This window comes from Atractosteus spatula, chromosome 16, assembly GCF_055471065.1.
Source record: "Atractosteus spatula isolate fAtrSpa1 chromosome 16, fAtrSpa1.hap1, whole genome shotgun sequence".
NCBI classification, from domain to species: Eukaryota; Metazoa; Chordata; class Actinopteri; order Semionotiformes; family Lepisosteidae; genus Atractosteus; species Atractosteus spatula.
In genome coordinates this window covers 7,819,913-7,846,947 of record NC_142721.1, presented here as the reverse complement: position 1 = coordinate 7,846,947, position 27,035 = coordinate 7,819,913, and the positions used below count along the sequence as shown (strand labels likewise).

The following is a 27,035-nucleotide window of genomic DNA, read 5'->3' as shown; positions in this document are numbered from 1 at the left end:
CGACGCAAGAAATTTTGATGGCGCACATTCCAGATTTTAAAACGACCTAATCTCGGTTTTCTCCTTCTTGTTTTGCTGTTTCAGGTCAATATCGCCTTTCATGCACAATTCTAAACTGGGATTTGGTTACACACTTAATTGCCTCTACATAAAAGGAAAACCAAAAATCGCCTACCATAATATTATCATTTTTTTAAAAAATTTTAACTGCCCAATAGGATTGATCCTTATTTTTTAGCTGTCCTGAAACTCCAGTCAAATTATCACTCCCGATCTCAGGCCATTCTTTGTGAAGTGGTCCAAGAAACGTTTATCACGCCTCTGACTGAACAGGGAACTGGCGAACAGTCACTTTCGTCTGTCTCCTCTCTCTCCGACTCACACACACACGCACCCTCACACACTTTTTTTTTAAAAGAATCCCTCAAATCGGCTGACAGGATAGAATGAAAATGAGGCTGACACTTGGTCATTTTGTTAGTACAAGCGCGTCCTTGCAAAGAGACACCTAGCTTTGGATCATATCACTATGGGAGCTGTTTGTTTTGCACGGGACTTCTGTTTGTTTTTCCTCTTGTTAAATACTCGTCAAAGCACTGCGAGTGCCAGGAATCAAGGTAGGTTCCTCGCTGTCTGGGACTGATTTTGTTGCACACATGTCCTTTAACGGTGTTTAGGTTATGCACGCCTTTTCTCCTTTCCTAGTCCAGAAGAAATTTCAGTATGTATAAGCCCTAATATTTTATATAAATAAGAATACAGTTTTATTAGGAATTAAAACATTTAACCCTCGATTACTCAAACGTATACTTTTTCGTAATTACTCATTTACGTTTTACCGTCCTGTTCTGTCCAATACAGTTTTATGTATAGCAAATTTAAACGTGTAACTATAAGGGATAACCTTCTGTTTTGCAATATAGCTCTTTATTTTCCTAGTAAAATGCATATATAGTACATTTACATTGGATCAGTTCTCGGACAGAGGCTGTTACTTTAAACTTGCTTTAATTTGGTTACACTGTATCACTACATTGGTTCCGTAATTTTGAACAAAATTCTGTCAAACAATGTCTTTGGATAATCTCGGTTCGCCTACCTGTAGCGATCCTGTAAAGCTCTTGGAACATTTGCATTGCGCTTATCAAAACGTTTAGTTTCTGATGACTTTTGAACACATGCTCTGAAAGAAATGGCTATAACGTTTAAAGACGCAAATGATGCAAATGAATACACGGGATACGATAATTTTTATAACACTATAAATATCAATCTGAAACTTTATGGAGAGAGTGAGCCTGTAAAGAATTCTGCACGGACACAAAGAGGTGAAAAAAGAAAGACTTGCATTAAGTTTTTTTTTTTGTGCGTTACGTTAACTGCAGATGTGGATCATTGCTCTGGAGGAAGTGATGGCTGTCATGTAGATGCGATTTGTCAAAGTACCCCAGCATCTTACAAATGTACATGTAAACCGGGTTACAAGGGAGATGGAAAATACTGTGAAGGTAATCTTTAATTTTTAAAATGCCAATCCAAATTCATTTGATTGGTCTTTCCCTTCTAAGGCTACAATGATACCACATTTTCTTTGATACGTTCAACAAACAGTTGTCTCCCAGTTTCGAAACGTCTAGTGTTAACAGTAACCTTGCCGCTGGTGCCGCTGTTAATGTGTAAATTGTGTTTCTTTTAGTCCTTTTATAATGTGGAAAAGTAAAAAAAAAATATATTGTCACTTAATAGACATCTTTCTAACGTCAACATTCTTAAACTGTTTTAAAAACGATTAAGCCTGAGTTCCTATTAAGTGTAAAATAAAAGTTTTGTAGGCTGTTTAATAGCCTGCTGTATAATAGCTTAGTCCAATGAAAATGATTATTTTATTGTTTGTGATAATTACTGTGTGTGAGCATACCATCCTGTGTTCAGAAGTAATGTTGTACAGGCATGCACTGCTCCTGTATTGGATTATTATGTTTATTATTGCTTTTCTGACTTCAGACGCTGTATTGTTTGTGTGTGAGATCTGAAGTAGTGTTTTAAAGAAGTTTATACTGAATGATGTATAAGCCAGTCCACAAGGTCTGTAGGTATGTGTTATTCTCGTCTTTCTCCTGATATCTGGAAGTCAGTCCCGTATCCTCAGCTAAACCAGTTTCAGGAGAGTGTGTTGGCCATGTGGAGTGGATAGATAGCCTACCATCCACTTTGCTTCCCAACTATATTTTGCTGTGTTTGAATCTGCGATCCTGGGCTGATCAAATTAAAAAGAACTCCTACAGATGATCAGTACTGTGTGTTTTCACATTGGATCACCTTTATGCCAGGTGTATAAACATGTCTGTTCTACACAGTAGATAAGGGGATTTATTTATTGTGGATATTTTATTCCAAATGAGAAAACCAAAAACTTTTTTTTCCCGTGTTGTCATGGATCTGCCATTTCCCCTCTTCTCTGGAGTAGCAAACATTCATCAACCCTGACTTGTGTCCCATTTCTTAGACATTGATGAATGTGATATTGAGTACAATGGAGGCTGCGTACATGAATGTAACAACATTCCAGGCAATTATCGCTGCACTTGCTTTGATGGATTCAAGCTAGCACATGACGGACATAATTGTCTAGGTAAGTGTTTTATATATCTCTACACACCAATCTGTGGAACAGGGCTTTTTTGCTCTCTGGAGTTAGTGTCATTACCGTAAATATGCTGATACAAATTTTAATTTGACTTTATTTTGAGAATGGCGTATACTGTTGACATGTTACTTGCCTGTAGTAAAATGCTTGGAATGAATGGTTTTGTTTTTTCTCAACGCAACGTCTTTTACAAAATCCAGTATTGACTAAAACTAAGAAGCTTGGGATATAGCATTTACTCTTTCCACACAGAAGATTGGCTTCTGCCGTATGTTAAGTGCTCTATTAAATAGGATTATCTGAAGATACATTGCGCATATCATTTGTATTGCGAGGCCTGAGGAAAAGCAAAGCTTACAGGGACATTTTACTAATAAAGTCCTCCCTCCTCCCTTTGCAAGGGCAGTTATCTGTGGACAGCAAATGAACAGGCTTTTAAGAAAATGACAAAAAATGAATTATATTGCTTGAGTTGATTGAGCCTCTCCAGCAGTTGGATTCTTTGTCATTTCTGTATTCTTATAATCTGTTTTAATTAGTGAGCACATAAGAAGAACAGTGTGATCCCTGTCTTCAGTGGTTTTTTAACTAAAACAGTGTTTTATGTAAATATTAGCATCACAAATCAATGATTATTGCAAATAATGATTTGACTAAGATGAAATTTTGAATATGCCCTGCAAAGTTTGATGTATCGATTTGATCAGGGGGAAACGGTTCCCTTCCTTAGCAAAACAACCATGAACTGAGCCACTACCACCTCTCCTTAAGAAATAAACCTGTAATTATCCTTTTTGATTTCCTTCACTTTAAATTTCTACCTTTTCATTTAAAAGGATGCTAGACTAGTCTGAGATTAAATTATAGGTATGGAGCAAATGTAATGAACAAAAATGTAATTAAACGGACCTTTCTTCAGGAAGGCTTATATCTCAGGATTATTTTTTGAGCTACCTGTAATCCTTAACTACTACTTCATGAGCAATGAAAGCAGTGGAGCTAGTTGTGTACATTCATTTGTTTTGACAGTTTTGCAACGTTAATATTTTTAATATTGCTGCAATCTGTCTAAATAAAGTCCACATTATTATTGTTAATGTCATGCTGAGTTTGTTACGATTATTGTTACTATACCTAAAATGAGCCTCGCGTGATAATCATGAAATATATGTATGAAAAGTAATGAACTTTTGCAGGTGTGCATTTGTACATCAATTGCGGTTTAGAAAAGTACTGATAAGTAACACTGTACTATTATAAGTCCTATGTGGTCAAACATGGCGATATGTTTTACAGATGTTCCAATGATTAGAAAATGATCTGCCGTGATTTTTAAATGGGTATCATGACACGAGGAACAAGGTTTTTATTACCTCTTTTCAGATGTGGATGAATGTATGTTCAACAATGGAGGGTGCCAGCATATTTGTGTCAATACCATGGGCAGCTATGAATGTCGCTGTAAGCAAGGCTTTTTTCTCAGTGACAACCAGCACACCTGTATTCACCGCACTGTGGGTAAGGCCTGCGTTTCTGTTTAACTGTCTTCACAAACAGTATCCTTCTTTCCACTATATTCCGAAGTTTAAGAGGCTGTCTCAATGCACACAATTACAGGTTGCTATCTGGTTTGTCTGTCTTTAATATTTGCAAATGAATTTGCACCAGCGCGATGTAAAGAAACCGAGTGACGATGTCTTGGTTTGAAACCAAACTTCTTTGTCCTTTTTTTAACGATATTACAATGTGACACAGTTGGAAAGCTGAAAGACTCCAAGATAAGAATGTGTCTCCTTTACAAATGCAGCCTAGCCCATTTGCTGGCGTGTAGATTTCCTCAAAATAAAAATCAATTTCTTATAAGCTTTTCTTTTGCCCTGAGAAGGATATGTAAATTGTCAAAGCGCCTAGGAAATCAAAGACTGCTCCTACTTGAAAGGTGTATGGCAGAGGGGTGGAGCTTAGCAGTGACACAGGCACAGCGGAAAGTTAGGGAGCTAATTTGTAAGTGTTCATGTAGAAGTCTGTGATTGACAGCACAATAGTGGATGATAGCTTTTAAGTTGGGTTCTTTTTCTCTTGTATTGTCTCTAGGATTTTGGTTCTAAAGACCTCATGCTGTGGGAAAGGAGCCCCATGTCTCTCTGAACAAAACAAGTTAATAATTGCAGCACATGATCCTTTGTCCTCTGCATCATAGATGAGAATAAAGCATCTATTTTATGTGTCAGTAACTTTTCAACCAGAAGTATTGTATTTTGTTTTCAATAAATTGACTTTAAAGATACTTTTCCACACCACTGACTTTTCCGGGGTAAAAGTACCAGAGGCTTACGGACACATTGCTTAAATTATGAATGTGAAGGATAAATTGGTTCGGTATTCTGGAAAAGACAACTGGAATCAGAGTGGCAATTTGTAACAGTGTAGGTGTCCTAGGTTTTGGGACATTGCAGTCAAACTGCAGTATCAACTGCACCCAATCTGAACTCCATGAGGAGGCAATACTCCCAACCACAAACCACTGCAAAAATCGTATAACTGCTACTTCGCCTAAAATAGCTTTGAATTGAACAGAGGAAACTTGTCCCCAAGGTAGCAAAACAAACACTGCTGAAAGACTGCTTACAAAATAAAGCTCTTAAACATGTAAGGTAATATTATTTGAAGGCCACTTGAAGTAATGCATCCTCCCTGTGTTGTTTCTTTACTTTCACACAGCATGCCTTTGAGGGAAACCTTCTGCTTGCACTGCAAATGGTCCCTGTCTTTTGTCTTTCTGTTTGGCTTTTTCCTTTGATTTGCCTGAATCAAGGTCTACAGGCCTTTACATTTGAGCTGTGCAGCTGATGGACCTACAGGCACTTATGTGTGGTACAAAGCACATGTCCTAAGGCTCTGGCTTTGTGTGGGCCAGCTCAGATATATTGTCCGCGAACTCGTGCTGAAATGTGTGTCCAAACAAATTTGCGGCTCAAAGCTCTTTTAGTGTAATATTTTGAATATAAAATATATTCAATAAAAATTGAACTTTAGGGAAAAGCTTGTGTACAGATAAACAGTTTAAAGCAGGGTGTCTTCTGTTCCGAGGTAGCAGTCATATTCTGAAAAATAAAAATAGTTTTTAATTTAATTACACCATTTTTGGCTTCGCTCCGTGTGCTACTATGATGCAATGAAATTTTATGAGCCAGAGAGAGATGTAACAAGGCTGTAAAAACCCACCATAAGAGCCTTATTTTTCTTCTTGATTTAACTGAAACATATCGAGATAGTTTTGCTAAATCTAAAAACTGGATTAAGAATCTATATTGTAGTCATTTTCTCACTTTTTCAAAGTATTATTAATTGGTTCTGCATCCCTTTATCAATGGCAGTAGAGCATACAGCTGTCATGTTACGACTTTATTATTTTCATCTTGATGGATTGTGGGCCAGATATTTAACTAGAGAAGTGGCAGTGATTGTTCCACAGGTGAAAAATTGTTCTGTTTGTAACTTTCCATACACAAGTTAAAATATTTTAATGAACAGTTCTCCTTCACTAAGGTTAGCACATTTATTTAAGGGAAAGGATAGTTTTCCTTAAAGAAATATCTGTTCTTCAGTGGCTCCTTCCCACACCTACTCACTCAGTTAGAGTCGAAAATGAGAGCATGTAACGTTGGGAAAATATGCAACAACATTTGCAACAATTTCAGCTTCAAATGAATGCCTTCCAATCCCAGTCATCACAGGTCATTTTGTTTGGTAGATAGACTCTCTTTTAATAACAACCCACTGGACTGTATGAACTTAAATTATTGTGAATTAAAAAAATAGAGGGTAATTAATCAGGTGCATCTTTCTCATATCTTCTTGGTAAATGTGTTCTAAACAGTCATTTTTAGACATTTAAAAAACTAGTATAAGTGAGAAAGTAGAATTAATTTTATAAATAAATATACAATTAAATATATATTATCTGTTTATACACATAAATGTGTTACTTGTAAGTATGGGAAAATATAAAATATGATTATTAAAGAGATATTCTTGTTGGGCATTTCTTTCAACATCTTAGGGTGCTTAGGTATTTTTGGTTCATGCCTGTCGTGTTTATATGGTAAGGTGGGTCACCTCATGTGCCATATGTCATAATACATAACTGCTGTGGGATCTGCTTGTAAAGATTGTTGTACTTTGGCTTGTCTGAACTGCAGTTTAGTACAAAAACATCTCAATTAATGCTCATTGACTGTCAATCCTCTTCTTGTTGCCGCTGCTGTAGGCATGCATGGGAGAGCCATTTGAGGTTTAATTACTGGTATCAATGCTTTAAACACTCTTGGAGAAACATGGAGATTTTCTCCAACACAACTGGCAGCATTTCAAATAAGAAAACAAGATGAATTAATGCTTACATTTTGAAATTGCTTGGCTATAATTGCAAATTAAATGCCAGCTGCTGTTATTAACTTGTCTGTATATTGCTGATTCTGTACTATGCTGAGGAGAGGGATGATTCTGTGTTCCGATTCTCCTTTCCAGAGGGGCTGAGCTGTATGAACAAAGAGCACGGCTGCACACACATTTGCAAGGAGACGCCGAAAGGAGGAGTTGCCTGCGAATGCAGACCCGGGTTTGAACTCGCCAAAAACCAGAGGGGCTGCATCTGTATGTCAATCCAGTTCTTTATGTTTTTGACATTTCGTGCCAACAGAAACAAAAAAAAACCCACTGTCTTATCAAAATCTTTGTCCACAAAGAATTGTTGCACATTGAACTTGCTCTGCTGTTTAGAGATGAATGCGTTTTTGGGATTTTGTGTAGTGACCTGCAACCATGGGAATGGAGGCTGCCAACACTCCTGTGAGGACACAGATCTGGGACCGATCTGTCGATGTCACCAGAAGTTCGTCCTGCACTCAGATGGGAAATCATGTGTAGGTAAGAGGTGCCTGTCAGAATATGTCATGATTGACAGTCATGATGCACAGGAAATAATTCAGGGCATTCCCTGAGCCACATGCCAACTCAAAAGTTACACAGCAACAACTCAAGTCATTTTGATGTCATTTTGTGACTTCTCAAATGTTTTGCAGCAGTATAATCATAATCAGACAATTGAAATTTGACGAATGTTGTCTATATCTTCATTTCTTTCCCACTGGAAATCTGAGATTGCATTTTGGCCTAACCTCGGTCCGTGTATTCTCTGATATTTTGGGGGAATTTTAAAAATCTAAGGATAGTCATTTAAACATAAAAGGAAACTGCTGTCCTTCCTTATTTACTGCAATAATAAAGGTCTGCTGTGTTTTACTGCAAAGAAGTAACCTGCAGTAAAAGCAACCAAAAAAGAACTAAATTGTTTCGTCTCTTAGATTAGATTTAGGCAAGAAGGTTAAAAAAATGCTCTCATTGTCTGAAATGTGTACTTTTGGTTGAGAAATAAAGCAGTTTTCCTGCTCCCTACTCTGAAACTCCTTTCGCACATTATTGCCTCTATTGCCTGCAAGTGAAAGAATGATCTTGATATCTCAGCTTTTGAAAATGTTTGTCTCCCTGTTGCAGTCAACTTCCCCTTCACTTCATACACAGACTTTCTTCTAGATAAAATGGCACAGTGTGAGTTTTATCATGATGCATTTATCTGTAGATGCCTGTGAGGTCTTGATATATCGTAATTGTTCCAGTCTAAATTCCACATCATTCCAAAAACATTTTTTGCAGCTATCAGGATAGTTGTATTTTATCTTTAACAAGTGCCTGCTACACTCAGGAATAGAAATTACACCATGGGTATCATAGAATTACATCTGAGAGAACACACAAGAAAACAAGCTTTAAGTCTAACTTCTCTATACATAAAGTATGTATCTATGACAAAGTTTGCATCATTTAACTGAGGTGAGAACTAGTTCTGCTGCTGACCTTTTCCATCAAGCATGTTCTATTCTGACTGGTCTGCACTCATCTTAAAATGGTTTTTTTGTGTGTTTTGCATAGATTGCTGAATAGAATAAAAACAAAAATGTGGTATTGAAATTTGCAACGCTTTGTTTAACCTACCAGTTTAAAATCTGTGGTACATTTAGTATGAAAAGCATAACAAAATAACTCTGCAATACTCTTATTTTCACAACCTCCTCGCTTATTATTATGTCACAAATTCTGCAAGCATGTGTGTGTGTGCGCCTCTGTGTGTTTGTGCATTTTTGTGCATGAGTGGGCACATGCAAACGTGCTCTGACCATCTCAGATCTGAAAATGCCACCTGAGGACGTGTCCCACAGGTGGGGACTCAGGTTCGGCTGACCAGCGGCTGTCCTGTTCTCTCCCGTGCTGCAGAGAGAAGTGAGGCTGGAGCAGAGACCTCAGACCACAATGCCACTTCGCTTGCTGATGTGGACAAGCGAGTGAAACGCCGACTGCTCATGGGTAATGCCGTTCTTTCTGTCTTGCATTACCTATTTTTCTGGAAAAGTGTTCCCAGATTCCGCCCTGGCAGTCACTGGCTGCCGCACTCACATCATAATCCTGTCACTAAATAGCCTAGATTATACTACCCCTTTTTGTCTTAATCTTCTAATTCCTGTGGGCTCAAAGAGAATGCATAACAATGCAAATGTTTAAGCATTTGCATTTGCAAAGTAAGAACTAGATGTGTTGCAAGAGCTCGATAGCTTTAATAATTTCTGGTTGTATTCAGTGTTTTCTTTATTGCTCCAGCTAAATCTTTCTGTTGTAGGAGGGAAGAGGGCATTCCTAAGTGTTTTTTGGAGCAAACTGCGAAATGGCTGAGAGCCACCTCTAACTCCACTAAGTTTTTTTTTTGTGAATATTTCGACCATGACATGGGGCCAGTGTGGCAAATTTCACATGTTTTTGTACAAATCACATGGGGTGAAGTGGTGGCTTTTCGGCACAATACTGTCAGCCTTGTGGTTATAGGAACCCTTAGCGAAAAGAAAAATAAACTTAATTTCTCACTTGAACTGTTTCCATACAGTATCAAATATAAGTCTCTTTGCACAGTAGTTTAACAGTGTGCTATTTTCCTCAAAAGATTAAATAGTAGTAATCATCTGTCAATTAATTGATCACATGTGACTGATGTATTAAGTTTATGTTAACTTGCAGCACAGGCAGGGTGTTAACTGGAAATCTCCTTAGAGCAATTCCTAACAATCTCTCTCCTTAAATGGAAACACCAATACTATTTTTATATTTTGGGGTTAGAAAGAAACATAATTGATAAGTGTATTTGAAACCACAATAAATGTAAAATGTACACAGTAACTTGTAAAACCTCCAGTTCACATCACAAAATAGACAAAGGTCCCAGGAATCCATATCGCCACATTGCATGTTCTGTGATTAAGAATGAGGCAGCAAAATCTGTACTGATTTGCTTCCATTACATTAGTCATTATAGTGACTAGTGAGCAGGAAGGGCCGTTTCACGTCACAATTCATGTGAACTGTCGACAACATGCGATTTTTTTGTTTAATTCGGAATTTGTCAAATATAGCGACACCATCAATTCATTTGTTTTGTTACCGAGATTTAATAATAGGTCAGAGAAATCGGGACTGCAGTTCCCCTTTGACAAATGCCGCTAAGAGCAAGAAAAAATTCCCCCTGTTGATTTCGCTCTTGTCCCATGAAGCAGTGCCTTCCCTGGCGGGGTCTCAGAGTCCAATGACAGGTGTCCCATGTTGTTTTCAGAAACCTGTGCTGTGAACAATGGGGGCTGCGATCGCACCTGCAAAGATACGTCCACTGGCGTCCGCTGTAGTTGTCCCGTCGGATTCACGTTGCAGCCAGATGGGAAGACCTGCAAAGGTTAGATCGTAACTTCCAGCAAATTGCACTCGCACATAAACCTTCCTGGCAAGAGTACCAGAAGCCTCATTGGGCATCTGATCTCCATATCGTACCGGTTGTGTTAATTTACAAGTCTGTAGTGGACTGGAATTGAAAATAACCCAATCTTGTCCAGACTAAAAACCTTAAACGAGAATTTGGTAATATTATTTTATAGTATAACACGACCTAATGACACAGTTCTGCTCCCGAGTTTCACTGTCTAAAACAGGTTTGACATTTCTTTCAGACATTGATGAGTGTGAGTTCAGTAACGGAGGCTGTGACCAGTTCTGTAGAAACACAATTGGCAGTTTTGAGTGCAACTGCAAGAAAGGATTTAAGCTGCTAACAGACGAGAGGTCTTGCCAAGGTAAATGAAAGTGTTGTTTTCTGTTTTGTTGATAAAAAATAAAAATTGTTGTCCACCTTCCTGAAAGGGCTCTGCTGTAAGATCATTGTACAAAAGTACAAATCCTACACATACAAAGGGTTGTTACGTTGTCTATACCATGTTATCCACACTGGGATGTGGATAACATAGGATGGACTTTGAGCAGGACCAGTACTGACTTGTAGGATTCCTTTGTAGATCTTTAACTTGCAGTTCTATAAAAGCTCAACTTTACATCTGAAAAGAATTTCCTTAAAACACAGATGTGTCCCCTGATAGGAGGATGAACACAATGCAAAAAAGATTGCAGTCCTATCTGTTGTTCTCCACTGGGAATGGAAGTGACTCATAATTCGCTTTCTTTCCAGATCAAAAAGATAATATCACAACCTAACAGGCCAAGTGAAAGAATTACACCCCTGATTAGTGAGACTTCTGAAGCCAGACATTGTCTGTCCTGGAGGGTGAACAGGTTCTTTAAAAAGCCCCAGAACTGTCAATCTTAAAGAGTCAGACTTCAATAGGGGCATATTTATTATGGGGAATAAAATGCTTACTTTTTTCAAAATACTGTTCATTTTGCCTTAACCATTCCTTTTACAGCTTGTAATTCTGCCTTAGAGGCACAAAATTGGAAAGACTTTACAACTTTGCATGGCCAAGGAAAATCTTTTAACTTTTTGAACATTGAGACGTTCAAAAATTAATTTAAAACAAAAATAAAACGGAGAACTTATGTCTGAAAAAGATTCAATACCTGCTGAATCTAGTGCTTTGTGGCGCTTTAGGAAAGAAAATTCTGTGACGTCCCTCTTTTTGAATTGCAGATATCGACGAATGCTTTTTTGAAAGGACATGCGATCACACTTGTGTGAATTATCCAGGAAGCTTTGAATGCGTGTGTAACAAAGGCTACATGCTTTACGGCTTGGCTCATTGTGGAGGTAATCACAAAAATCACCAGAACTGACGAGATAAACAAGCTTTCTGACCTGGTAAAACTGTACTGTCAAGGTCTCGGCAGCCAAAATAATTACTCATTTACATATGAATATCCTCATCATTTCTAATGGACAGAATTTTAACGAAATATCAACTTAAACTGTAAAGTGACATTATCCCATAACACGTGATACCTATTTTACCAGTTCCTATTTTTCAAATGAAGGCTCCAGAAATGCATTTCATCTTAAGGATAAAGCAGCTGCCAACTTCTAAAGCAGTGCCTAAGCAGGATTTCTAAGTGTTATATCCAATTTATGAAGTTGGACCAATAACCAATTTCTTATTCTGTGAATGGTATCTAAAAATCCCAAGGCTTTTCAGTAAAATGTTGCTACGAAAACGGCACGATGCAGGATGTACAACCTTAAAGGAACAGTAGTGACAGAAAATCAAATACAGATCTGTTTCTTCTCAGATATTGATGAATGCAGTGTGAACCATGGGGGTTGTCAGCATTCCTGTGAGAATACCATTGGAGGATACGAGTGCCACTGCAACCCAGGATACAGGCTTCACTGGAACAAGAAGGACTGCATTGGTAAGAGTTGGTGGAGCTGTCCGGTTCTGGCTAGGCGGGGTGTTGTGTTTTTATCGATCTGCACATGGGCACATTGCTTTTCTTTTAAAAAAAAGCCTTTTTTTCTGAGTCTGGGGGGGGTTTAAAACAGGAGATACTTTGGCGGTCTTTCGCTTTCCCCTTTCTCCCCTGTGCTTTTGCTAAACGGAAATGGATCCCCTGTCTTCTTGATGTGTCTGCTTCATGGGTACGTGGGATTTTGGGATGAATCTCAGAATATCCCTGAGCTGCCTGTGATGCACTGCAGCGCTTTCCAAGTCTTCTTCCTCTCCTGTCTTGGCATTAATGTTCGGTGCCTCTTGAGTTTGTTGTATTTTTTTATCCCGTTTAGAAGCAGAAGGTTTTCCAGCAGCTAAAGCGCCTTCTAAACCCATATTAAACTGCAGCAAACAGGAAGGCAGTGATTGCTGTTTTCTAACATGCCAGTCTCAAGTGCACATCTCCTCTGGTAAGATGCACCGTTCTGTTCTCCTAATATTTTTACCTGGAGCCAGTTACCTTATAGCTGTATAAGTGACTGGTCCTTTTTTCATGCCTCTTTGTGTTTTTCAGGTCCAGAAGATTCCTATACACTGACCTGCGGAACGCCTTTATCTTGCGTCAGCAGAGGGCAAGGAAATGGAAACCACTATAATTGTGTGGGCAAGTACATTTCTACATCATCAGTTCTTCTGTGTTCATACACATACATGTATAATTTAAGTGTGTTAACCAACGGAACGATCGTTTAGTTTTTGTCCTTCCTGGTATGTTTTTTCAGTGATTCAGTTTATGGTGGTATTGAGTATTCTGTCATATATAAACTAGAGAATTTACAGTGCATCCAGAATACAGTGTTTTAATTCATCTTTTTTCATATACAGATTAGCAGGACTGGTTTATTAAGTTTAATTGTTTCTCCAGGAATAGATTCTACAAGCATTCCACGAATTAAGACAACTGCCACTTTTAAATCCAGTTCTGGAAAGTGCACTTTAAACAGAAGTCAGGAGAAGCTTCAAGAGGGCTTGAGTGCTGCTCTCTCAGGTATGAAGGACCTTGCAATAATTAAGTTTTTGATATGGCCTGAGCACAGCTCCAGAACATAGAGATTTCATGGAGGCTTTCTGAATATCAGCTAGAAATGAGCAGAAAATGAGAGAAGAACAGTGTTTAAAACTGGGATGTTTTGGATGTTGCACAGCTGTGACATTAGAAAATGAAATTAGCCATGGTGTGCCTTTCATTGAGACCCTGCCCAACCATCAATCAAATCAGCTTCCAGTTGTGGGATTATACTGGTGTCTCAAACGACTGGGCACTGTGCTACATCATTTTTAATGTTATTTCAAAGGACATAGAAGTCTGACCAAAAAAAAAAGGAAGCTCATGTTGGTCACACTGCATTTTTTTCAAAGCTTTCGACAATAAACAGGGAAAAGAAGGAAGCACTGGAGGTTGCTCAAAGTTAAAATAGATCAAATCTGTTAGAAAAAATGACATAGTCTTGAGTGTTCTGAAGTAAAGAACTTAGTTTTCTGAACTGCCTGTTAATGGCAGAATTCCTGCATGTGGTCACAGCAGTGCCTCTCTAGGACTTGTAACTGGGAGTTGTCTTTATATTATCATTGCTTTGAAAGAATGCTATTGCAGGTCTGCTTGCATTCCGTGTTCCCAGGTCATGGAGTTGTCATGTATGACGTGTAAAACCGGGTTTCTCTTGGGGTCATACAGGCACCTAGCCTAGTGAGCTTGGAAACTGACAATCTTTAAAGAATCTTTAAAGACCATGCTCTTCGCACTGAAGAGGGGTTTCGAAAGTAAATCTTTAAAAACACTTGTATAAGATTAACAATATTCTGCTCACAAACCAAAGCCCCTTTAGAATGAATTGCAAGGTATATTTGTATAGAACTCCCATCAATTTGTCTATTTTTGCTGGGTCTCAGTCATACTTAAAGGTACTTATACAGTATATATGTTTACAATTTCTGATATGTCTTATCACCCTGTAACTGAAACAAGGATATTAACTCCTTCTATTGCAAGATATTGTCATATTCTCAAAATACCACATTTAGTGTAAAACATCATTTAACAAAATTTACTCACCAGTGCTCCCCTTTCAAAATGTATTAAATACTTATTCATCTTAGCCCCTGGTAGTTAAAATGTCCTTGGGCGTGAGCTATTCCTAAATAAAATGCTGACACCGCATGTGTGTATGTTGCTTAACCCGCACAGACAGAAAAGCCCCCTACACCGAAAACGTGCAGTTCAGCTTCGTCAGCCTGCAGTGTCATTCTGTGAGCAAAAAGTCACAGAACCGCCAGGGGAGGAAGGCCGGAGAGGAGGAAGGGTCGTCCATTACTGTGGAGTTTGAGCTGGAAATGAACCTAGAGGAGGTAACAGGTTGGTTTGCCTCTGTTACTGAGGTGGCACCTGCTTCCTTTCTGAGCTCTTAGTTCTCGTGTTGCTCCTGCTTCTCTTCTTCTCTCAGAGCCAAACTAGCAACAAAAAGTATCTCCTGTTTTGGTGTGGTTGTGCCCCGAGCCGGCTTTGCCAGGCAGTGGTGTCAGGCCTGATGGGCTTGTTGACGTCCGCAGGGCCTCGTCGGGAGGGTGTCTCGCTCGTTCTTTGGGGTGGCTGTTTGTTATCGGGAGCTCTTCTCCACAGAATCGTGCGACATGGGCTGCGTGCGCAGGCGGTCGGAGAAAAGGCTCCGGAAAACCATCCGGACTCTGAGGAAATCCATCAACCGGGAACAGTTCCATCTGCACTTCTCTGGGATGGAATACGAGCTGTCAAAGAAGCTGACCAAGCCCTTGGGTTTCCCCGAGCAATGTGGGACTGGCCAGGTGCTGGTGGACAAGAAATGTGGTAGGAGACCTACTGTACTCTCAATAACCATGCATGACAATCTCGTTTTCCACCTGCTATGTAGTAGTGTAGTTTTCCAGTCGAAATGAGATGACTTGTTTATTTCTTCTTGCTTCACATTGTTGTGTGGTAATTCAGTCACATCTTATATTGAATTTATTTGCTTTAGTTATTCATAGATAGGGTGATAGGATGTTTCTAAGCGTGCCCTAAAGCTAAAATGAAGAAAAAGGCAAAAAGATATTTATAGAATTTTGACAGTCATGGTGAGACAAGCATAGTTAGATTTTAAAAATGATTGAGAAATTCCTAGGGTGATAGGTATCCGTTTTTTGGGTTAAATCCACTTCACTGAAAACTTTAAACAATTTATTGAGTGGGTTTTGCATGAGTTTCTGAATAATAATGAAGAAAACCAAGACATTTGTCAAACCTGCTCTGTCTAGTTTGACAATGCACAGTTGTCCATTTTATTTAGCAAGAGAGTGAGGTTTTTAAAAGACATAAAAAGTGTCTGAGAGGCTTAGACTGACCTGCTGTTTAAAGAACTGTCCTTAACCTCAAGACACCCTCATCCGAACCTGACTTTGGCCACAATATTTAAAGAAATCTGCTGTTCAGACTTGCAGTGGACTATTGTCTGTTTTACAAAGCTCCACCCTTGAGTGGGAACAATTAGTGTCTGTGGTGAATAAGGGGGTCCTGTTATCACGATGGCAGTGAGGGGCTGGGAGATGGCCGTGAGTTGTTTTTGAGGAGGGGGTAGTCGAAGAAAATCCCAGCTCTCCTTGATTTTTGTTCAGTATTCAGAAATGATCATTGACTCTCTTGGCTAGAAAATGTCTTTCAGCCACTATGCTCAAATCAGAAACCTACACTCCTTTGAGAGGCCTAGTTTTGCTATTCGTATTAACTAATCGACTTTAAAAATGTAAGATAAGGAAGATTATCGTCATTTGAAAATGAAGATAATACACCTACATGAAAATAAAAACCATTTTGTAAGTCCATTTTGTTACCAAATAATGTTAAAAGTCCTTGGATTGGAGAACACTGCTAAACGCTCACAAAGCTTATAGAGCTTCAGCTTTTTGTCATAATGAGGGGTTTTACACATCTATTAACTTTTATGATTTTGTTTTGTTTCCCAGACTTGAATTAGGAGGTGTGAACAGTTTTCCCTTCAAGTAACCCGTATCTACCAAGTATTAAATTACTGAAAACCCAAACAGAAATTCCTGGCTTCAGACTGCTGTCATCTGAGTAACTGCTTCTCGGTATTTGCAATATGATTACATGTAGAAACAATAGTGTGGCAGGAGTAGTTTTAAGCGGAGCGCACTATGAGTAACCCCCCGCCTAAAAAAAGAGACGCCATGTTTTGTCTTTCCTACCACCACCTCCCCCTCTCTCCCCTGACAGAGTGCTGTTTAATCTTTTCAGTTTACCCAGTCTACTGTAAATCACATCGGGGAGTGTTCTCATTCCTAATGTCATGGCTGAACCCTTACGTCAAGCCAGTAACTTTTAACAGTCCCCTAGCTTTAAATAAGACTTCCTTGAGGCACAAAATATCTCCTTCTATAATTATAATCTCATAGAAGTTGAAAATTGAGAGATAAGAGGGCTATTTTGTATAATAACTGCCACTAAAATGAACGTCTTGACTCAAAATGACTCGAATTGTGTCCCACGTACAGTTGATACTGTTCTGTGAAAGGAAGGCCCAGAATGCCCCAAGGGCATGTTGTTGGAAGAAAATTATCTTGTGTTTGAGATCTGACCATTAAGAAATAGCTAAGGTTGGCATTTTATAACCGGAGGTTTCAATCTTGTGCCACTCTGAGCTTTCAGCGAAATGTATTGACTTATTTAAAACGGGGAAACATCACAGTTTCAAATCGACAAAAACAGCGTGAAAATTTAAGTACTTTTTCATAATTTTGTTTCTGTTTGTTTTTGTATGGGAGACATTTACACCACTGTTGATACAACCAGGCTCTTTAAGAGGTAAATTCCTTCTACACATGTCTACACAGCATGACCCCAGCCAGTGAACTGTTCAGAAGAATTGACTTCGGCGACACCATGGGAATCAATTTGCATCAGCTGTTTGTAGCTCTTCTTGAGAAGAGGAGAAGCGATTCTGATGGAGAAAATGAGGGAAAATCAGAAACCTGGCCTCTTTTATTGGGTTCACCTCCTTACCACTGTGATACCATAGTGTTTGTCCATGTCATCAAATAGGCAAGAGCTAAGGAGCTGAATGGAGGTGAAAGGTCCTTTAAACTTCTTTGTGGCCATCAATTCGAAGACTCTATAGGATCTCCTTTTTGCATTTGAAAGGCTTCAAGGTTTTTTTTTTTCCAGCAAATAAAAACGGTTGGAGACAATACGATGGTGGCTCTTAACGGTCATTCATGATAAACAAAAGACCCCAAAAATGAACTCCTCTTGAGAGAATTACATTTTCTTTCTTCTGAGGTAAATCAAGCAATTTGCCGAGGCACAAATGATGGCTGTTCGGTTAACCCTTTGTGAGACTCTCATCATTTCCATGTGCTTTCACTGAAATGGCACATTATTGGTGACTCTGGCCATAATTTATTGAACTGTGTGAAGTCTTCTCCGATGTGTGGCTATGTGCATAGCACAGCAATTACGCTTCTGATTAAATTAAACTTAGATTATGTTGTAAGTCCTATTTTCAAAGAAATATTTATCTTATGTTGACAATGTAATAATAGTTACAACTATTTACATCAGTTGTTTTTTAACTGGAGATGTTTACCAGATTCCCAATAGTCTTCCTTTCTTAATAGTGATTATTACTACTTTAATTGGAGCAGTAGTTGTGTATACTTTTATTTATTCGTATTTCATATTAATGAAGTTCCAGCTCTTGAGGACAAATTCAATCCTTTTTCCATATTACCTTCTTAAAGTGGTGGTCTCCATTTAGCAGGCAAATCGAAATGATTTTTCTTTTATTTTTTATGATTGTCATGATCGTTAAACATCTTCCAAAGTGAAGTCAAATAGAAAAGACGACAGATTCACAATGTTGTGCTGCTTGAAGGATATTCAACCTGTCCTTCAAATGAGAAATTCAATGTCCTTTTAAATGAGAAGTTATTAGATATTTTCTGCTGCTACTGGGTTGGGGAAAATAATTTCTTAAGGTGAACTTAACACTCCCTGGAAATGAGTACTAATGTGATTTACACAGTCCATTTGAAAGTCTTGTATTTAATTTATCAATTTATGATCTGATCTTGTTAGAAATCAGTAGCAAATCCAGGCTGCACTGGGTCAGTATAGTGAGTCCAGGGATGTGATACTGTCATTGAAAACCAGGCTCCAATTTGAAGTGGTGTTTGTGGACCAGTGGGTAGTGCTCTGTCCTCTGTGCCACAATTTTCCAAACTATTTCCTGAATATTATGACTGGGGACACTATGCCGCAGGAGGTGACAACATCCTCTAGTTGTAACATTAAACCAAGATAATCCTAGTGTCCTAAACAAATTCCAGTCTGACTTTCCTTGAGTTCCCCTTTAATCCTGTGGGTAAAGGAATTTCCCATCTCTCTGCATGATCTGCTCTTTAGTGGATCAGTTGGTGCATAGAATCAGGTGGATGAAGGTCTCCTATATATAATGTCTCTTTGGGACAAATCAAAGAAAAGCACTGTATAAATCTTAGGGATCATTCATTATTATGATTGTCCAGTGCAAGAGCAAGTTCTGTCAGAATAAACAGGTTTTGATTTCACTGTTCTTTTACAGGGTAATTGCTTATTATGGTAATAAGGCTTACACATTTATGTGAAGATGCATAATGTTTTTTAATTGTTTAAATGAAAAAGTTGTTAGATGTTGATCATGGAAATGTCTTTGAAAAAGCCTGGGTTCCTTATCTTTTTAGCATTTGTTTATTTATTTATATATACAGTATATCCCGTTACCAGTCTTACAAACTGCGTGTTTGTCGTACGAGAGTGCCTGTTTCTCATCTTTCACCCCATTCAACACAAGTCTCTTTGCCCCTGCCAGTCAGCTGCAGTGTTGGGTCGTACTATGATGGCGAGCAGAGGAGGTGTGTTCCGTGTCCTCCTGGCATGTACCAAGATGAGGAAGGGCAGCTCTCATGTGAAGTGTGTCCAGGTCCTGAGATGACAGGGCACTCGCGGCCTGTGGGGGCTCGTAACATCTCCGAATGTGGAGGTGAGGTACTGTTTAGAAACCTGAGGGAAATTTCCAAATCTGAATCGGATTAGACCACCAAGATGCTTCCCTGCTTTTAAAGTAAATGGTATTTTAGATATGTTTAGGAAGCTTCGATGTTCTGACAAAGAGCTCAGGAACAGATGTTTGTAAAGATTAAAAACCTGAAGGCACTGCAATGCAGGCCCGTTTTTATAATGGCACAATTCAGTCTGAAATGTGCCAAAGTGATATGTTTTTTTTAAACACTCTTATCTGTGCTGTGTTAGTTCTTAAACAGATTGAATCACTTCCTCACGATAGACTAAACACAACAGTAACGGAGAATGTCACTTTTTAAACAAACCCACACAGAGTAGCGAGTAAAAGAGAACTGATTTAGAGTGTGATCTGCAAAGGAACGAGTTGAATTTAATTCCATGCTGAGCTGTAAAAGGAAGCAACTGGTGTGTTTCACTGTATTTCACTGGATGTGCCTTGTCCTTGTTCCTTTCCAGAACACACTCTGATGCTGTTCTCTGTTCAAACTCCTAGGAGGGTTAACATCAATGTCATTGCTATCTCACAGTTTTGTTTGAAATAGCTTCTGAATTTAATCAGTTCTGTCAGATTCTTGAAAGAAAGATGTATTTCACTTGGTTTAGAAGTTAAAGCTGTGCTAGACTCTTCTGTGCTGTGCTGTTCAAGGCAGATTAAAACAGTTTGCAGTTTTGTCTCTGTAAAATTGTATCAAGTTTTGATGATAGATAAATCATCAAAATACAGGTCTTAAAGATTATGTGCATAGTCCTTAAAAAAATTTTATGAAGTAATTCTTAATGATTTTGTTTTTTGTATTTAACTGCACTATAACAATGACATTGAACCTATTCAGTTTCTAAGTTAACCAATGCGTGACAGGTTAGTTAAGGGTCAATTTACAGTAATTTGTATTGATATGAAATCAACCTTTAACTGGAAAAGTGTTCAAAAGTAAAAGTGTTTAAAAAGATTAAATCTGAATATTTTATAGATATGAATTAGTTCAGTATTACCTAGTTCCATACATATTTTGAAAATGTATTACTGCCCTTTAAACTACAGTATATCTAGGCTTACTTAAATAAACTCACACTCCTTTGTGACATTTGTATGACTCACAACTGAGACATTAAAAGTCATCCAATAAGCAGGGAGAAGTGACACACAAAGCATTGCAAAATATACTTCAGGTTTGGTAATGGTACCAAACAAGTGCTCAAGTACATTATCAAACCTATGCAATATAAAATGCCTGACAATGACATACTGTAAGCCAATCTAATAATTTCACAGGAAATACTCCACTAAGGCAGTTGCTCCCAATCCTGGTGCTCATGACCCACGCACCTGTTGGTTTTCCAGCCAAGCTGGAACACAAGTTACACAATCAGTTTCATGATCAATCCCTTCATTGACTTCATATTAAGGTGAATTTTGAACTGTTTGCTCCCACCTCTTAAACGTGTTGGAGCTTTGACCCTTGTGCTCGTGACTAGAAACAAAATGCAAATATTCAATTAAGGCAACTTCTTAGATCAAGTAAGGTGTGTGGGGCACCAGGACCAGGGTTTTGAACCACTGCACTGAAGTATAACTTGATATAATGAGCCCCTTCCTATAACTAGCCCCTTCCTATAACTAGCCCCTTCCTATAACTACACATCATGTCTGTTTGTAAAATTCCTGAGATCTGACTCACTGCTGCCTTCACCCTGCGAGTCCTTATTTAATTTGACCTGCCTGATCTTCCGCTCCAGGGCAATGTCCTCCTGGCCAATATTCTTACGACGGATTCCTGCCATGCCAGCCCTGCCCACTGGGCACCTACCAACCCGATGTGGGGCGCACTTCCTGTTTCCCTTGTGGAGGAAGCCTAGTCACCAAGCATGATGGAGCAGTGTCCTTCCAGGATTGTGAAACAAAAGGTCTGTTGGCCAAGCTATCGCAGTGGGGTTTTTGTCTCCTCTTCGCATTTTCCGTCACAACTCTGAAGCTTGAGGTAATATTTTAAGCTTCAAACCCGAGTGTAATTCGATATCCCTTGGTGGGATGCTCCCAGATTTTATTGGATTTGGCACTTCACTGCAGCTTGTGCTATTTCTCATCTCCTTCAATAAAATCACAGACATTATATTGGAGTGCAGTGCTGCCTGTGGATAGCTTCGGGTCTTCTCATTTAAGTCCTCCAGCTGTCAATTCCACGTATTACTGTGGGGAGCAGTGCTGGCCCCTGGGATGAACAAATGATCAACGGCACGTGAGGCTGAGAATTCAAAACAAGACCACAGAACAGGAGCTCTTTGTTTGCAGAGTTACACCTAGGAATTTGTGGAAAGGCATAAATCAGTTTTATGTTTTGAACAGAAAAGAAATGGACAAAGTAAGGCTGCACTTTCGCCCTTGAATGGTACCAGATGGTACCAGGGCAGAGGTGCACAGCTCCTACCTTTAGAAGATCTTGAATAACTAATTAAATAATGAGTTGCTAAGTTGAACAAATGTAAAACTTTCCCTGTTTTTAAAACCTTTCGTCATACAAAAGCAAAGCATTTCATTTCAGGATGCCAATAAAATGTAGAGTAATCCCTTCATAAGGTTTGTTATTCTGGCTTATCGAAATGATTAAAAGTTTCCGCACAAAAACAAGGTGAAAACCTTTAATTATGTTCTATGAAGTCTGGTTTAAACTGCAACCACTTTCTGCTCGACAAAGGCATCTGCATCTATCAAGGACTTAGCTGAGGATTTTCGTCCTGTGTGTGGGCCAGAATTTAGGCCTTGGGCTGTGCTGAGAAACCTCCATTTCCTTACTGTTGCCACTGTCTCTTGTTTCAACAGTTCAGTGCTCACCAGGCCACTTCTATGACAGTACCACACACAGGTGCATCCGTTGCCCGATAGGGACGTACCAGCTGGAGTTTGGGCAGAATTACTGTGTGGCCTGTCCGGGAAACACCACCACCGATTTTGATGGATCAACCAATATAACACAGTGCAAAAGTAAGGCGGATGTTTTTTTGTATTCAGGCATGACCTGTGGCATAATGTACAGAAACTAAGCAAGTACTAACCAGTAGCAATTTCAAAATATCAACTAACCCTTCTTAAATACATTTGAGCAAGCCTGAGCATACAACAAAGCTTGCTGTGTATTCTGAAGTTGTCGGAAGTTAGCAGCACCCTGAAGAAGGTCAGTATTTGAAAGAATTTTTACTGCATTTCACAGACAGGCACTGCGGTGGAGAACTGGGAGATTTTACTGGCTACATTGAGTCACCAAATTACCCTGGCAACTACCCAGCAAATATTGAGTGTACGTGGACTATAAACCCCCCACCTAAGAGAAGAATTCTTCTTGTTGTTCCTGAGATCTATCTCCCCATTGAGGATGAATGTGGAGACTATTTAGTTATGAGGAAAAGCCGTAAGTATTGTCCTGTCCACATTGCAGGCTTAAAAATGCATACAACTGCAAAGCAGCATTAAAATAATTTCAGAATGCCCCCAGCAAGGGTGTTAGTTTACATTTTTCTAGGGAAAGCTGTCAATATAATATTAAGAAACATCAATGACACATTTTTAGATTGTTGTACCTCATTACTTCCTTCAAAGTAAGAAAAGTGTTTCCAAAAAATTGTCTCACCACAATTTCACAAACACAGTCAAAAATGTTTTTCCTTTTTGTTGTGCTCCTTCACCAGAGCAGTGTACACATTCAGACAGCAGAGACATATGACTCTTCTACAATGTGGCCTTGGAGCAGAGCAGTAAAACAACACAAAATACAAATTGGGATATCTCCATTACGTTCTAACACTAACTTAGTCACACAGAGGTGTGACTTGAAGATGTGTGCATCCATATAAAATATTTGTTCACCATATTTTAGCAAAAAAAAAAGCTGAAATGTACGTATTTGATTATTTTATTATTATGTTTTTTACAGCTTCCTCAAACTCGGTGACAACGTACGAGACCTGTCAGACATACGAGCGCCCTATAGCTTTCACTTCTCGGTCCAAGCGGTTATGGATCCAGTTTAAATCCAATGAGGGAAACAGTGGAAAAGGCTTTCAGGTGCCCTATGTTACGTATGATGGTAAGAGTACTTCTCTAATGACAGAAGCTATGTTAATTTTGTTGCTTATTGAAGATAATTATCAATAGCAGTGTGGAATTCTAACATGGTATCAACTGCTTTTGCTCCCAGAGGACTACCAAGAACTCATTGAAGATATTGTCCGAGATGGTAGATTATATGCATCAGAAAATCACCAAGAAATACTGAAGGTATTGACTTATTTTACATGTATACTCTCTTATATTAAGCTCTTTTTATGGTGTCTTTATTGTTTTATATAAGGTAAAATAGAAATCTACTTATTATATTTTTATAGTAATTTAAAGATCGACTTCATGTTGGTCTCTGAAAATGCCTTTCAGGTGGAGACAGTGCCACCTCCTGGACGATGCTTTGTAACTGCAGACATTTTCTCTAGTACTGAGCTGCCTTGATGTTTGGTTTGTTTTTCTTTTCAGGACAAGAAGCTAATGAGGGCTCTGTTTGATGTACTGGCACACCCTCAAAACTATTTCAAGTACACAGCTCAAGAGTCGAGAGAGATGTTTCCAAAGTCATTCATTCGGTTCCTGCGCTCCAAAGTTTTGAGGTTTCTTCGACCATAGAAACAACTCAGAAGGGCCTCATTCTTGAGACACTTCTTGTTTTTAATTATTTGTTCACCTTCTGACAGAAAAAAGAATTAAAGGCCACAAGAAAACTGTCTCAAGAAGCCCATGGGACTAATTTGCGAACTGAGCTTCAGGGGAAGACTGATGCCAAATGGATAATTTATACTAATCCTTGTGTGGAGCTTATTGTGCACTCAAGAAGCAAGAAAAGACCATAGTCACCCTAAAAAACCTGCTGGGAGTTTACAGCTTTTTAAATTGGGAATTTAAACACTTAGTATTTATCACAGACCAGCTTAAGGGCAGTGTTCCAAAACAGACTTGTGAATTGTTAATCTATCACCTTTACTATGTCTTTAAAATAGTTTTATTTTTTAATTAGGATTTAACATTGGCAGAATAGAGCATGTATCCCGGATCAGAGTTTTTAACATAAAGACATCATTGTTTTTTAGTTTGGTTTGTTTCCGAGAATTAAGTCCACTTTGGAAAAGTGCTCTTGCAATAGGGAAGCCCAGTGGTTATTAGTGCTCTAGCTGGATATAGTTTAAAAATGTTACAAACCCAATTATATCATTAGGGTTCTTTATGACTCAATTATTCAGTGGTGCTGTGGTGTGTACTAAGCCATTTGAGTTACAGGAGGTGTTTCTTAATGGTTCTTTATTGCTTTTTTCATAAAATGAAAAAAGTGTAAAAGAAATCTCAACGCTGTCAAACTCATGGCCTCACAGATAGATGCAGGAATCATGACAGTTAGACATTTAGGACTAAGGGAAGAAGATTTACCTCTTAAACAAAAAACACAAACAACAAGCAGTAATAAACAGAAAGGAACATGCTGTCCCTTTTGTGGGAAATAATATTTCACTTTTACACGAATTTATGTCTAGCTACAAAATAACATTGTTCTATTCATTTTCACATAAAAAAACAGTTATTTTTATTTGATATGTTAAAGGCAGTTACTGCATCATATACAAATATAATCCAGTTCCAAGCAGGAAATTCTTTAACATGAAAACAAACATCACACCAGGGGCTGTTTGACTATTCTTTTTGTAGCTGTCTATTTGAAAGAGCTCTCAGATAACCCTAATGATTATGTAATGAAAATTGGAAGAGCTACCCATGTAGGTTTGAAGTTTTATTACCAAAAGCCTTCTAGTACCAATGACAAAATGGAAAAACAGTAAGTGTTCAATTCTGTTTAGAAAAGTCTAGAGTAGCATACACTTTGTCTCGTGAATAAAAGTGACTATTTCTTTAACATACTTAGTTTTAAATGTAGCATATATTTTTGCACACGTACTTTTTATTAGAAAATGTTTTAACCCCTCTTTTAAACAGTGAAGATGCGTTTACATTTGGATTACATCAAGTCCTGTCATTTTGTGCATGATTGCCAAGTAAAAAAATAAGTGAAGCTTGATTTTTCTCACAACTTTGAATACTCAAGAAAGTAATATTCCAATATTCATATTTGTCTGATATGCCCCAAGTATTTTCTTGTATAAATTGGGGAATTATTCTAGAAACATTTCAGAAAATGTGTGCTTGGAGGCTTTAAGAGCTAAGCAACTACAGTTGATTCGCAGTGTCAGTGAGACAGTATTATCACAAAAGGTTTCCCAACTTGCTCATTGCTTATTGCAAGTTTTCCTAAAACTTCCTTTTTCCTAAAATGTTGAACATGACATGTACATCTTGTATAAAAGTGATTGAAATTTGGAAGTGTAAATGTTTTGGAAAGCAGTGCAGGGGACAATTTAGCTAAAGGAATGACTTCTACTTCAGAAAACCTGTAACAGTTGGAGTCTTTATTTTTTAAGTGCCACATGGGAAGGAGGGATTTTCTTAGACTTATTTTTTCCGAATGGCTTTTGTAAATTATGTAAAAAGGTTGTAGGAACAGTAGTAATGATGATGTATTTGAGTAAGTTACATTCTTAAAACTGTATAATCTGTTAAGGTACATAGTTGTGTGAAACATCTTTTTTATATTGAGGTTCTTCTATCCCAGACATTTCCTTACAAAACAGAACTGAGTGGTACAGATAAAGCAAGATTCAGGTAAAACATATTCATGTTGTTAGATGCTTGTACGAGCAGGGCCAGTACAGCAGCTGGTCGTTGGTGGGGTTAGTCTGTTGGTGTGGGTAACTTTACTTGTTAGGTTTCCAGTCAAACTGTGCTTTTCCATTTTTAGACATAATACGTAACTTGGTCTAGTATAATATGGCACCGGTGGAAAAGTGGTTTAGTGTGTCAAGATACACCTGTGACACTGAACAAGATCCATTTCACAGTCTTCAATTCTGTGTTGCTGTGTCAACCCCAATTTTAGTTTTTAGTTACATGCAAAAGTAAACTGACAATTTTTTTTCTTTTTTTAATGATGGGTTTTATATTAATCTGTGAACTTGTAGCATAAATTGATAGTTGTCTTGCGGGCTATTATATTGGCTGCTTTTGTAAGGGAATTTACACAACTAGCGTGGAACGGTCAATTTGAATTCAACCAACACCCTCCTCACACTGTGTCCTAGTGATTGGCATGACGGCTCATCTGAAATATGAAGATCCAACCAGTGTACAAAATTGTCAAGGAACAGTTAAACGACGTCAGCTGTGATGTTGACATCCCGGGTTGGTTAGCAGTGGTTACTAAAATAAAATGGCTAGATTTCCTAGGAAATACATTCCTGTCCATATTTTGTATATGTATGCCAGATGTTATTGTAAATAAAGGTAAATAAATAA

The 27,035-nt window shown here is 38.3% G+C and overlaps 1 protein-coding gene across 1 annotated transcript; it reads left to right on the top strand.

Annotated features, from left to right (window-relative positions):
* Window positions 1-489: 489 nt before the first annotated feature.
* scube2 (signal peptide, CUB domain, EGF-like 2) lies at window positions 490-27,035 on the top strand. The gene is made up of 23 exons (XM_088934885.1): window positions 490-617; window positions 1,386-1,508; window positions 2,507-2,632; window positions 4,031-4,165; window positions 7,178-7,303; window positions 7,460-7,576; window positions 8,981-9,070; window positions 10,362-10,478; window positions 10,750-10,872; window positions 11,721-11,837; window positions 12,314-12,436; window positions 12,807-12,923; window positions 13,028-13,117; window positions 13,379-13,501; window positions 14,699-14,866; window positions 15,131-15,334; window positions 19,389-19,559; window positions 21,338-21,505; window positions 22,419-22,580; window positions 22,807-23,004; window positions 23,527-23,679; window positions 23,791-23,870; window positions 24,120-27,035. Exons 1-23 carry the CDS (start codon window positions 530-532, stop codon window positions 24,264-24,266), a joined length of 3,066 nt encoding a protein of 1,021 aa, XP_088791011.1. The 5' UTR covers window positions 490-529; the 3' UTR covers window positions 24,267-27,035.

Excerpts from the sequence above, each read along its gene's own strand:
- scube2 (XM_088934885.1), top strand. The coding sequence starts at position 530 with ATGGGAGCTGTTTGTTTTGCACGGGACTTCTGTTTGTTTTTCCTCTTG. Across the intron at positions 4,166-7,177 it reads CTGTATTCACCGCACTGTGG|AGGGGCTGAGCTGTATGAAC; the intron begins GTAAGGCCTGCG and ends TCTCCTTTCCAG. Across the intron at positions 22,581-22,806 it reads CAATATAACACAGTGCAAAA|ACAGGCACTGCGGTGGAGAA; the intron begins GTAAGGCGGATG and ends TGCATTTCACAG.